Raw genomic sequence first — 13,643 nt, 5'->3', positions numbered from 1 at the left:
TGATTCAGTCCATTGTGGGCGCAAGTCAGCCCAAATAAAATGTTTTGTTTAGACACCATTTTCACAGCCTTCCTGTTCTCAGGACTACCACTTCGTGAAAATATTGTCACAGTTTTTTGCAGGTGGACACCACCGCTACGTACCTGAAAGCGTGATTGAGGTGTCCACTGATCCTGGGAGTCAGTTATGCGCGTCTTAAGCTTTTTCACCGTCAATGCCATTTTACCCAGTTTACGCTTGCGGCCTATGTTTGAGAGCCGCGTTTTTCTGCAGCAGTGTTGTCAACGTCAACGCGTATTGCTGTAGTGCTGTGTTTCTGCCACAACGGTGTCGAGGCCAACGCTTGCAGCGCACACTTCTGTTACTACAGCCACATAGCTCAAAGCGCGATTATGTAGCAGTATTAGTTGATGAAGAAGACGATGTGCAGTGCACAGCGCGAGAGTGTGCTTGCAGTTTTACACGAGGCGTGATCGGCTGCGGCAATTGCTAAGTGTTCTCGCAGTGTATAGCGAAGTTGATCTGTTTGCGCCGCCGTGAGTTCGAATCCCGGTCAGGGACACTTGCTGCATTCGTTTTCATTTATTTCACTTGGCAGAAACCCACAAACATCGCAAGCCTTTTATTTCACTTGACACAAACCCATAACATCGGAAGGTCTCGCTCGGGGTTTACCCATCGAAGCTGTGCTTTCGCACTCATAAGCTTGAAACGGCGGTGGTGATGAGATTTTCGAATGAAGCGGACAATACTTTCCGTGGAAAGGCCGTCTTCGGGTATCACGCATACTGAAGTAAGCCTTTGCTCGGATTGCGCAAAAGAGTTGCAAGGCCTCCTATAGGGTTGGTTCTTCCTCTCCAATGTCGTGGATAAAGTTGGCGGTCTTCACTCCACTCCTTTCTACAGCATGATTTTTTCGAAATATCTTCGGCTCCCCACGGGAGACATGTTTTGGGTATGTATCAAATCAGCACGAACTTTGAGTGAGTGATACGACAAAACTCAGCAGAACTCTCAAGACAAGAATCTAATCGAATGTCCGGAACGACAAATTTATTATGGTCATCGGGTTATTGGGTGTTAGAGTGAGCGGCACATCTCAGTGGCACCGCCCTGACCCGGACGCCACCCTTAATCTTGAGTACAAGTGGGTTCATATCGATGCTCGGGGGATCCTGAAAAAAGAATAGGTGCATAGTAATGAGTGAACTGCTGCGTGCAAAATCTGGTTATTAGGGCTGCGGGATAGGCGCTATGATGGGAGTCAACGCATGCCGGTATAAGCGAATTGGTAGGTGCACTGGCTCACCTTCTCGCTGTTCTCGGTCTTTTCGAGCCTGTATTTCCTCAGAATGTGCGCAAACGTGTAGCGCAGCTCCATGTAGGCGAAGCGCATGCCTATGCAGTTGCGGGGCCCATTGCCGAATGCTTGCATGGCCATGGTGTTGATCCGCGACTTGTTCTTCGGCAGGAACCTAAGGAATGGAGTGGCAATTGCTGTACTGCTTACAAATTTAAATTAAGAGAAATGCAAAAACACAAGAGGGAGCCGATGCGTTGATTCATATTCAAATACTTCGAAAGGAAAGATTGGGTTTGCCCTCGGCGTTTTCTGATATTGTTTGAGTGGTGTACCACAAACATTACCTATAGCGTATTAAAAGCAATCCACTAGAAGGTGTTGCGGAAATGCCACGAAACTTTGCTTAGAGTGTGGAGGAGTATTTTTACGTTTGCGCATCCAACCAACATGAAATTAATAACGGTGCTTTTCATTGCCAGTGATGCACGGGTATGGAACATTAAAAACAAAACTATAAGCATCCCGGTTATGGAAGTACCGGCTCGCGAAGTATGAAACTCGCCAACACAATATGCAGGGCTTTTTGTGTCACCATGGCTTCGATGAACAGAAATTTAACGCTATGAAAGGCGAGCTCAAAATGAAATTGACGGGGCGGGTGCTGTTCCGTCAAGTACGTTTTGCGCTCGTAGACCTGAATATCATTGCGTTTTCCCGTTCATTGGCCCACGTTGAATAAGATAGGCGTGGCGTGGCGTCAAGACAGTTTTTTGCGCACGAATCCCTGAAACTTGGCTACAGTAATACTCACTTCTAAAGAGCGACGAAAGACTTTTTTTTTGGCCTTGAGGCCATGAGTTTGAATTGAATGGCAGGAAAATATATAAATGCAACTTGCACAGCAGAAATTACCGGGAGAACTTAAGGAATTTACGTGGTAGTAATGCAAACGCATTGAAATTCTAATTGTATTCCAATTCATTTTCAATTTTATTTCAATTTCATTCTCATTATATTCCAATTCTATTCTAATCCTAGTCTGTTCCTATGTAGTTGATGTAGTTGTATTAGTACTGATTATTACTGGTTAACATTTAGTATTTCGCGTCTTTATGACGTCCCAGCGTTTCGACCAATCGCGAGCTTTGTAAAGCCGCCACTCTTTGGGCGACTCTGGGATTGCTTGTCAATTAGTTATCTGTCCCTTTAACCACCGTGAAAACATATTTTGACATAATCCCGCTGTCATTCGCAAAAGTGTGAAAGGTCACCTTTCTGGGTCGAACCGATCTGGATCTTCCCAATGCCGGGGATCCCTGTGGATGTACTCAGCAGGCGCCATTATAGCCGTTCCGGCTGGGATGCGCATCTTGCCGTACTGCTTGTCAACCACAGCCTCGCGAGTGACAACCCTGAACAAAGGGGCGATTGAGAGAAAGATCGCAGTGAAGATCTGAACACGACGTAGAAAGTTCACGCTCGCAAGATTTTGTCGTGGACTGCATGGTTTTATACGGTGTCTACCTACTTCACATCACGCTGCATGCTTGAATAGTATCCGCGATGTTGAAAACCTCGCAGAAGCGGTAGCGACACAAATGGCTCACAACGTAGATGCTTTGCGAAACGTAAATAAATTAATCGAGTTCCTTACTTTATCTAGGTGAGTTAAGTCATAGCAAGGTACACGAATGCTCCTAAATGTCTGAAGCGGGCCACGCTTGTTGATTTTGTTTCCTTCCTATACCGTAGGCACATACTCACTGCCTGATTTTTGCAGTCAGCCATTCCTTTCCAGAGACTGCATGATGCGATGCGTTTGCGAAAGGAGGGCACGCGGAATGAATAGTGCTGCTGAAGCAATACATTTTACTCTATGGTTTTGCGCGTGCTCTAGTAATAGAAAAAGTGAGTGCTCTGTAGTCTGCTGATGAAAAAAAAAAGGCCGCCACTGTCTGGAAGACGTTGAAGTAACGAGCCTTAGCTTTATTGGCCATGCGTAAAACGAAAGTATTTCCGCATCCAGCGGGGCCAGTGAAGAAAACCCTGAGCGGTTCGGAAAAGTAACATAGTTTTTCCACCCAGCGGAGCGATCGGCGCCTGGCGACATCTAACAGTGAAATTACGATGCATGTCTGCCCTTTGTCGAGTTACAACCCCTCAAGATACGTCCCAAACGAAATTTGCTTCGTTTGGGGGGACAAGGTAGGCTTAGAATTCGGCTTGCAGTGTGATATGGCAACGCTTCAATTAGTATTTGCATGTGTACAATGCTTACCTATTAATGTGGTCTTATTTCTATACCACAACCCATAGGGTTTTATTTGCCTACCAAACTCGGTACACAACTGTCCCGGGTAGGGTGCCCCTTGATGTCGGAGTGTATATAGCGGAACGAATGTATGCATATATAGCGGTCCCGTAACGGGTCAGACAGTAGGTGAGTTCGCAGAGGTGGGCTCCCCGTTTCACTGCCGTACCACCGGTACCCTAACGGGGCAGTTTTTCTACACGTTATAGGATATTTTTGGTGGGAGCGGGTGAGGGGGAAAGGGATGGGAGGGCACAACCAATTTTAATGGCCGCCATCTGGATTCAATAAACCTGAACTATGCCGCCGTTTCGTCCCCTGACGTCACATTCACATAGTTTTACCTCTATCCACCATGCTGTACCGTGACATCATCACTGGCACGCGGCAGGTGGTTGTTTCTGCACTGCTATTGTAGATGGCGCTACAAGTCTCAATGCGAGATGTGCTATTTTCTAGTTACTGCCACAGGTCGCGCTGTGATCTGAGGGTGGTAGCAGACCCCACGAAATCTCGAAACGTGATGAGTAAGAGCTAACGCTCTTAAAACAGCGCACTCGTCATTTCCAAACTCACGCGAATGCCGGCGGGTAGAGCCTGATGGTCTCCTGGATGACGCTGGTCATATAGGGTAGGTTCTGAATGGTGCTGTACGTGATGGTCTCCTGGAAAGAAGTGCAGAGGGATTTTTCGCAGCAGTTAATAACACAAAAAGGTTTTCCTATGCGGTAATGTTCTGTTGCGCAGCGCAAGCAGCAGGCATGAGGCGAAATAAAGAACAGGATACTGAGGGCCAGTGCACTGCACTTGATTGTCTTCAATGTATCCCAGGGTTTCCTGACACCAAACAGCGCAGCTAACTTTGATTCACCCAAGTGACTCCAAGTGCTTGTGAGGTGAACTGGCAACCGTAAATCGTGACTTTCCTTTCCTAACTGCTTTTTTAGCCGTGTCCTACGATACTTCCTTCTTCGAGGTGCATCAGGAAGTTTACTCCCTAGGCGGCAGTCATTGAGAACCGAATGATGAAGTCTGTCTAGACATGGAGCCATCGTTACTATCTTCATTTAATGCTTATACAGTAACTTTTTTTGAATACGGTTTGATTGAAGCGAACGCGGCAGGCCAGCCACATGAAGATGCGGCCTGAACGGCTCGCATAACAGCCTAGCAGCAACTTGAAACCCTTCTACTAGGTGCATTGCATAGCTCACGCACCTCGGGCCTCAGGACAGACAGCAGCTCCTCTCGCACCTTCTCCTGTACCTCCGGATAGTGGATCAGCATGTGTGTCACCAGGGACATCGCGTTGCTCGTTGTCTCGAACCTGTTTAACCGGCGAAAAAATGGAAATGAAAAATAATATTAAGGCATATTGACTTTACAGTACTGTGCCGCATACCGTAAGCTCGCTATCAAGACAGCCATGCCGACGAGCCTTCGCTCTTATAATTTATTTGAGCTGTTGGCACGCGAGAGTGAATTGTGAAACAGCGCTTTAGCAGATGAGCCCAGCGGTTCTTAAGTTGTAAAGCTTCTTAAATACTTTGTGAACACAGATTTGTCCTGTCAGTCATATAGCCATCGATGATTTAGTGAACCTCTGTCTGCCGACTAAATGGCACCTGCGTCCTCTTCAGAGAAGCGGTCAGGAACCCACTTTCCGTGTTGGGTTCCCGACATCCGATAACGACTTTATCACCTCAAAAGCCGTAGAGCTACACAGAGCTGACGATTCTAGTCCGCTTAAGCATCCAGGTTCTAGTTCGAGCAGAACCAAAGTAAAGAGATGAGTGTTGTAGATGGTGGCTTCCTTAGCCCTTTGACCTCATAGCGCTGGTTGGAAGGATATCGCAGTGCTCGCCAATAGCTTGTGAAATGCGCTTCAAAAATATTTTTTTGTCTCTTCAGCTCTTCGTCAACGAGGCGTCAACCACTTCATTGCCCTATAGGCTTAAACACTGAAGTCGAGAGTTGGTCGATATCTCGTCAGGTCGAGAGCAATCTTACTAATACTTAAAAAAAGGACGCTATTGTGAAAAAGGCTTCTGTACAGGAGCCGAAACGTTTTTTTTCCTTTTTTCGGCGTCTATATTTTTTTAAGTTTAGACCTAAATGCAAACGCACCGACTAAAAACACAGAAAATTTTCTTCCCTTAGACTGTAGCGAGCACTGCGTACCTCAATACGGACATTTTATACTCGTAATTTTGAGATAATCAGTTTCGAGAGGTTCTGCACGAAAGTGGTAATCATCATGACTGATTTTTCTATTCTTCAGCTCACATTAAGGTGGAGTGATAGCGACGAACAGAGAGAACAGGGCCGTCACGAACTACGTGCAAAAAAACTATCGGATGGAATTTCTTGATGGCCACAGGCGGCACCTCGGGTACGTGCGAGCACAGGACGGAAATTTGTCGCTTTCGCTGATGTTCTAAAGCGACGTAATAATTACGTGATCATGCTTACTACAGGCACATCAGACGTAGTACGAGCTCTCAAACTGATGGGCCGTTCTTCCTGTAAAGTACGTGAACACATAGTTACATCAGAATATTTTATCTTCCTTGCCAGAAAGAGGTTAAGCACTACCTGAAGCACTGGGACAGCGTACATAGTGAAGACAATTTTTTTTCCAGGAAAGCCGGCGGCCTGACTGTGAGAGCTGGACCTACGAGTAAGCCTCTCGGCTAGTCACTTCATGTAGCGACGCTTTTCGGCTTAATACGAGCAATTTGTGCGCATACCTAAACACTTTTACTATAGAAGACTAATTCACTTTATATCGATTACTGCTAGAGTGGAAGTAACGTCGTACGTATAGTTAATAACAGAAGAATAATCACATTACTAATCAGGAATAGGTAATGAAAGCAGCGACTCATTTTATGGCAACCATTTAAACTCTTCCCAGCACAGCTTCCTAAAGCCTCCACTAATTGGTGGTAGGCAGCCCCAGAATGTTTTGTGAACGCACGTGTCTCGGTTGAATGGGACACTATTTTAACGTTACGCGCGAACTGAGATCCTGTTTACGTTTGCATATTAGTGCCCTCTTTCACTAGAAGTGGGGCTATACGCGTTTTGAGGAAAACACAGTGCAGAGACAGGAGAACTGGGCCGCAAGCATTATATCTTACCCTCCCACAAGAACAACGAAAGCGTTTTGAGTGATGTCATCGTCGTCCAGGACAGCCTTCTTGAAGACGGACAGCCCACTTCTAGCAGCCCCTGCACGAAAGGGGAAAAGAGTTTGCTACCATAAAAACCACGACATAGTAAAAAGCGTTCAGAAGTTATTTAGAAAACGGGGTAATCCGTATGAGATATTGTCAAGAAGTCCAAAGTTTCTGATCATGCAGGGCAGTTCCGTTACTTGACCAAAGGACTGCCTTCCACTAAGGTACGGAGTGGATTGTCTAAGGCAGTGGTTTGGACATGTCCAGCATTCTCGGACAAAAATTTTTAAAATTAAAAAAATGTAAGACACTGTTCTAGAAATTTTGAAGGCAATGGTCTTTTCTCCTGACATGTAGCATAATTGTGCTATTAAAGTTTTTCCAGCGATCGCATCGAAGAGTTAAGACTTCCATAGAATAGCAATGCTGAACGCTTTTGACCATAGCAGAAACGTTAATAAAAGAAAATGCAAGAATGCAATCGTGTGAATTGAGGATATATTGATTGTTTTAGTGAAATCTCGCATTATCTGAAAAAATTGCGTTCATAAACGGTTTACAGCTCAAAAATGCTTTTTTCCAGAATTGTTGGGTTTCTGACAGTATAGATGCCGTGGGATATGGCTTTTATTTGTTGATGGGTCGAACGAGCAAATGACAGTGACGTTCCCGAGCTTAACCAAATATTCCCTCAATCAGACGCCAAATTCCTTCTTTAAAGCGCATTTTCCCAGCAGCAGCTTGGAGTCCTGGTCAATTTGGAAAATGTGAGAAAATTTCGGCTTCTAAAATTCACCTGAAAATGTGTAAAAATTTGGCTTTTACCAAATTTTACTCTTCAAAATATCTGCAACAAGAAAATATTGCCCGAATAGAACATCACTGTCCAAAGAGTACTCGCGTTAGCTTAACTTGGCAAAAGTTGTTGACTTGACTCGAAAAATGGCGAATACCCATTCTTGGTTATCGGCCAAAAGTGGCCGGCGACGTCCAGGTGCTCGAAACTGTTTTGCAACAAAATATTTAAAAAGCTGAAGAATAAATGGTTAGAGTAAACAGTGAATTCACAGCGAGTGTGCTAATTCGTATCACTGGTGTACACGAATTTTTTTTTGGGCCGACTGCTTGAACTATCTGGAGGAGTAAGAAGAATGGTCTTTCGTTCTGCCTTGAATGGGCAGATTATTGACCTGGCGTAGAGACTGCTTTGATCCATATACATGGTTTTACCATAGCTTAGTTCAATAACAAAATATTTTTTTTCTATTGAAGGTCCACTTTTGTAAAACGTGCACGAACTGTCATCGCCTAAAACCTAAGTGGTCTATACAGACACAGCCCTTTGGCATCCCTTATTGATAACGTTACGAATCTTGAACATACTTTACGGGCTCCAGTTTGCCCAGAAAGAACATGTGCAGTGACAGCGTAGAGGCCCACAGAGCGTCCATCACGTTCCAAAGCACCCACAAAGCTCAGTACCTTACCGCAGGGAGACAGCATTTGATATACTAATTTTTCAAAAAGCAAAGGTATAGGTTCAGTTCAAACTGCGTCAGATTCTTTTCGGTTTAGACAGTTCGTCTATAATGAAAGGCGAAACTTCTTCGTATCAGTGAAAATAAATTTGGCGATTAGATCTGCTAGGTTTGGCCGTACACTGCTAATGACTGGAGCGGTATTATGATGAGTAAAATGGCTGGATATTTTTTAGAGTTTTACATGCATTGTGGAGTAAAATTTTTTAGGTATTACTGCATAAAGTGAGGCGTAATGAGAGGGTGCAGCTCAAACACACTCTCGTAAATTATGATCAAAGTAAATGACCTGAGGCTGAAGTAAACTGTGAAGTTCGTTTCCGTCTGTTGAAGTAAGCTTTTTTTCCTTGTATGACATTTATTAATTTCTCGGCTACTGAAAAAAGAAGCAATGGCTTGTACCAGGAAAGAAGCATTCTCTGAGCTTGATTATGGAGGCTTGCCTGAAGGCAGTGCTTACACGACTTAGTTAACGTGTTATTCAAGGCAGTTCAGCGCTGCTTTGCGTGTCGTTTTTACTTCACTGTTCTCGTCTGCAAGCGCTGCTTATCCCATGATGTCTGAAAACCAGCTAGCCCAGCAGCGTAGTCTTCTCTAACTGTGAATGCCAATGCGCGCCTTCTTGAGTTTTATACTTCGCGAATGCTAAAGGCACAAAAAGAGCGCCACTATTGCCTTAGGTATAAAACTCTTCAAATTTCCTCCGCACTCCAGAACACAGCGTAAATAAATTAGGGCATTTCTCTGTGTACGCTACAAAATGCTGGCCGCAAGGTAAGATTTGTTTCCGTTACGGAGATAGAAAGCTTCGAGAAGGAAAGTTTAATAGATTCATATCTGACAACTTATTTCAATGTTTACTCAGAATACACTAACAGAAGTTGCAAAATCCTTTCCAAACTTTTGCTTGTCTTAAGTGATATCTGAACATGGCCACAGAATTTCGGCGTTCCACAGGAATTCGAGCCTTAAAACCCATGTGGGGCTGCAGCTGAACACTGTGTGCGCTGCACAACCAGCTGGGATCGCGTGAAAAAGTTGTGAGCCCCACTCTTGAAACGGTTCGTGGGACTGCACTGGGGCTAGAATTAAAAGGGTACTGACGGCAACTTAGTGTTGGCCTCTATCAGCTGGTCACCAACACCTCTATCACCAACCTATCGGCTTGTACCCCATTCTTATTAGTAATACGCTTCTTTCATAGAGAAAATAGAGGAAGCAAACTGTCGTGACGTGTATTTTTGCGTATCCCTGCCCCACCGCCATTCACTTCCGATTGGCCACCACGGAGTCCCTCTGAGCACAGACGGGAAGAGTTTGAATCGAATGGAGGGAAAATCTTCCACATTTAAGCCCATTTTTCTAAGCTGCAAAGGCCTCTTTTTATGCTCAGTAAATGTCAGCATAGCCACAGTGGGCCATTCAATAGATTTTTACTCAGAACAAAAATTGAATTGAGTTGCCCTCAGTGTACTAACACTAGAACTGACTGCAGCTGGGAATCGAGTTTGTAGTGTGTCGATGCTGTGCGACCATGGGGGGTCATTATGGATTCCTTGCTCCTAATTACTTCCCGATTCCAATCGCAAAATAAAAATCCTTGGATTGAACTGAAGTTTTGAAAAAGAAAACCTGCAACTATAGAACGACAGCGATAAAACTATTTACCGCCTACGTCTCCGTTGGAGAGTTCCTGGTCGTTGTCTTCGGCAGCCGTCAGCTGGGCCGACGTGACAGATCCGAAGTCAACATGGGAATCTTTTGCGTCTATCATTAGTTGCAGCAAGTCCTTCTGGCGGAGCTGTTGAGAAAGTGGAGTACGCCAGCACGCATTATGCAAGCGCCTATACAGAGAACCGGAGGAAAGGTTTACCTCAAGTGGGCCCATAAAGTTAGCATAAAACAGCGGAATGCTATTACCTCGAGAGCTTTGCTGCGTTCTTGCTTTCAGGATTATGCGGTCTCCCTGACTCTTCAGTGGTCATTTGATGAGTTAAACATATAGAGAATTAATACTGAAATCAGTATGAATAACTGATTTGCACAAAATATCTCCAAAAACAAACCTTAGCGCTTAGCTTAATGTCTCGTGCAGACACTACGAAAGCCTCATGAGGATGATGAGGACACAGCCGCTTATCATGGACTAGTTGGGGGAAGACGTGGGATGCCTATAAGTAATGCTAGAGAAATTGTTACACCTTGAAAGATGGCAGTTATTGAACGGTACGTCTGTTTTAGCCCTCGTGATAGTAAACAAGGTGGCATGAAAGTCCGCACAAAACATACTTGGTCATGACAAGTAAAGGAATCAATATACAGCTAGATAGAGAAGTCAGTAAAACGTTTGAATAGGCCTTCTGGGTTTTCACCTTGAAGCATTCGGTGGGACTGATAAGCACGTGCTAATTTACCTGTTAAGTGCCTTGCAGATACTGTCGCAAAATTACCGACTTGAATTCAATGACCGATGTCACTGGCTTACTTCATGAATTATGCTGCCAATCAAACTGCTGGCGAAGTTAATCCATTAATTGTGTAGCACCGCAGGGTAACAGCCACTAAGTATAAAGTGGCCAGAATAGCGAAGGCGTGGTTTGAAAGTTGCTTGCTTGTTACATGCTCCAGCGAAAAACAAACTTCCCTAAAGACCACCCCTCGAACGTGCGTGACCATATGTAACGAAACGGAGAAACGAATGCAAGGTCTGCGTGGTGGTTAACCACGTTGCATTCAATACAGCTAGTTTCGTTTTCGCACTCTCATTTGCACTCTGCCTGATTTGTCTAAAAAGAAAACAAACGGAAGGGACAGTTGAGCTCCGCCTTAAGGATATGACGCGGGAGCCTTAATGTGCTGAGGCCCATATATGCCGAATTCGTCATTCTCGACTTTGGATTTATAGATCCCTGGGAGCCCTCATACCTCATACCAATCCTGGCACAGTGGTGCAGAGGTCAAGTGAAACGCCACTAACCTGCGATGGCAGGTGCTGCCACCTTTGAGGCAAGTGTGACCCAGGTTGCTCTGCACGAGAAACCTCTCGTGATCGATAATTAATTTAATTGCCACCTGCCACAGTGGTCAGTTTGCTCACAATCTTGTGGGCAGGTTGTGATGAAACCACAAGGTCACGTAGGTTGGTTCTCAGGAGATTTTTCGCTCACAACGCCGACGGCAGCCTTAACGCTATCACGTTCAAATATTTCAGCGCTCGACCACTTGCGCTGGTTAGAAACTATACGCCCCTATACTGCCCTTAACTTGAGACCACAGGCTCGTAATTTTGTGCATGAAACGCCAATAGGCCGAAAGCAGATTGACCTGGATGTGTCGATGCTAAAACATTTTCATTCAGTCCGCTTGCGGTATCATTCCTACTGCTTACCGAGGCGTCCTCCTGTCGCTGCATAACAATGCGCTTGCACTTCTCTTGCACTTCAACGAACGGGTGCACACCACCATTTTGGTAACGGAGCCAGCGAGAGTTGATGAACTTTAGCCCGGACTCCCACGCTGGGAACGCGTCTGCGAGCAAGAGAGGCACGCATGAGCTTCTCATGGAGAACTGCAGAGCCGCATATTCGGGCTCGCTGCATTTTTCTACGCACAGTAGAATGTGCTCGGGCAAGTGTTTTGATCATGCAGGACGTTTTCTTTGTTTTCTTTTTCACAGATTGTCATTTCGTTCATTTCTAATCACATGCTTTCAGGTGGCGTGACATTTTCTAGCGCTAACGCCTGCAATGATTGCTTCATACCAGGACCCAGCACTGGCTGGAACTGATTCCTCCCTGCAGCCTTGCCATTTTGGACGCAAGGGACAGAACAGCTGTTTTTGCACCTTTTGCGAGACGTTTATGCAGTATTGTGTGGAATGCTTCCTTCTGCCTTTTCATCACACATTTATCAACTACTTTCGTGCACGGTGTTTACTACAGGAACACCTATGAAGTAAACAAACATATAAATAAATAAATAAACATTCGACTACACTCTCTTGAGTTGCCTTCGTTTAAGTGATTCTGGGCTTGTGCAAATTCAAGAATACAGTCTATATCTGACAATGGCTGTTGTTCATTTCTGCAAAGTTTCTGACAAAACACATTTGTCAAATGGTTTGATCCTAGAGCGCAGACATGAGTGAGAAAAAGAGGGAAGTGAGAAAGAAGGAGTGGCTCTGCTCTCGTTCCCTTGCCACATCCGAACGGGCGCAAACCACGTCCTGCAGGAGGCTTCACATTTTGTTGTTCCCGGTGTTAAACACGCCTTACATTATCAGTGAGGAAATATGCACTTAAGGTAAATTCAGGATAGAACTTTTTGTACTAGGTTGTCCACACGGGGTGCACAGTCCGCACCCCGTATAACGTTCGCACCCGGCACATAGGCTCACACTAAATATTTAGTCTTATATTGGCCGCCATTGAAAAAGGAAATGCTGTAAAGTCCGCGCCTACAAATATTCCTCCGTAGCCTGATTTTAACTTTTAAGCATATACTTATGCATATACATGCTTCATTTTCAATATAGCCCAATATAGGGCGAAATGCCTAATGCTATATTATGGGCTGGGTGCAAACTAAGCACAGGGTACGGACTGTCTCTGCGCCAGAAATTACTCTACATTAAGCCCCTCTTAAGCACCTTTGATGCGCCTTCTTCGAAACTAGACTCTTCGTAAACTCCGAAGCCCAGTTTGTTTATTTCGAACTTAAATGACCAATTTCATCAGAACATGTGAAAACGACGTTTTATCTTTCCGTGGTTGCGAAAGCAGAAAACAAAAAAGTTATACAGCTGGAGATTGCAGACATGGTTTTCAGTTTTTGTAGACACAGTTTAAGAGGCACTTTTTACGATGTCTTCATTGTCCGTTCCCTGTTAATGTAGTATGTCATGGCTGAAAACTTCCATGTCGACAATTTAAAAAAAATCGTTCAGATGAGTATCGGTCACGTAGCCGATGTGCCGGGTTGTTGACTCTCTTGAGAGATTTTCACGTCCGGTCATCTCATCCGGTTACGCCTGGAATTCCGTGATGTGCCACCGCACACTTTTCTTGGAGATTCTGAACATACAATTCGCATATGTAGTACATTTGTGTCGTCACATTGGATACTAGAAACTGAGGGTAGGTAGCATCACAATTATTTCTTTGGCATGGATAATATTCTCGAATCTTGTACAGTATACGGCGTCAGCGTTTAATGTGAGGAAGACCTTCCCTTGATTTCCTAGAGATAATTACTTTACTCTCGGTGAAAAACTGGCAGGGTTTAGAGGGTTTAACGTCCCAAAGCAACAC

At 44.7% G+C, this 13,643-nt stretch overlaps 1 protein-coding gene across 1 annotated transcript in view; it reads right to left on the bottom strand.

Moving 5' to 3' along the window:
- Positions 1-1,070: 1,070 nt before the first annotated feature.
- Positions 1,071-13,643, bottom strand: part of LOC144097932 (cytochrome P450 3A6-like) — a 29,952-nt gene continuing 17,379 nt past the window's right edge. The window contains exons 7-14 of the mRNA XM_077630529.1: positions 11,723-11,862; positions 10,003-10,135; positions 6,758-6,848; positions 4,833-4,941; positions 4,191-4,279; positions 2,575-2,715; positions 1,310-1,475; positions 1,071-1,175 (exon numbers count right to left, since the gene is read on the bottom strand). Of these exons, the coding sequence (XP_077486655.1) occupies positions 1,071-1,175; positions 1,310-1,475; positions 2,575-2,715; positions 4,191-4,279; positions 4,833-4,941; positions 6,758-6,848; positions 10,003-10,135; positions 11,723-11,862 (974 nt within the window). The remainder of the gene's footprint in view (positions 1,176-1,309; positions 1,476-2,574; positions 2,716-4,190; positions 4,280-4,832; positions 4,942-6,757; positions 6,849-10,002; positions 10,136-11,722; positions 11,863-13,643) is intronic.

Source organism: Amblyomma americanum, chromosome 7, assembly GCF_052857255.1.
Source record: "Amblyomma americanum isolate KBUSLIRL-KWMA chromosome 7, ASM5285725v1, whole genome shotgun sequence".
NCBI classification, from domain to species: Eukaryota; Metazoa; Arthropoda; class Arachnida; order Ixodida; family Ixodidae; genus Amblyomma; species Amblyomma americanum.
The sequence above is the reverse complement of the archived record's forward strand: the minus strand, read 5'-3'. Positions and strand labels throughout refer to the sequence as shown.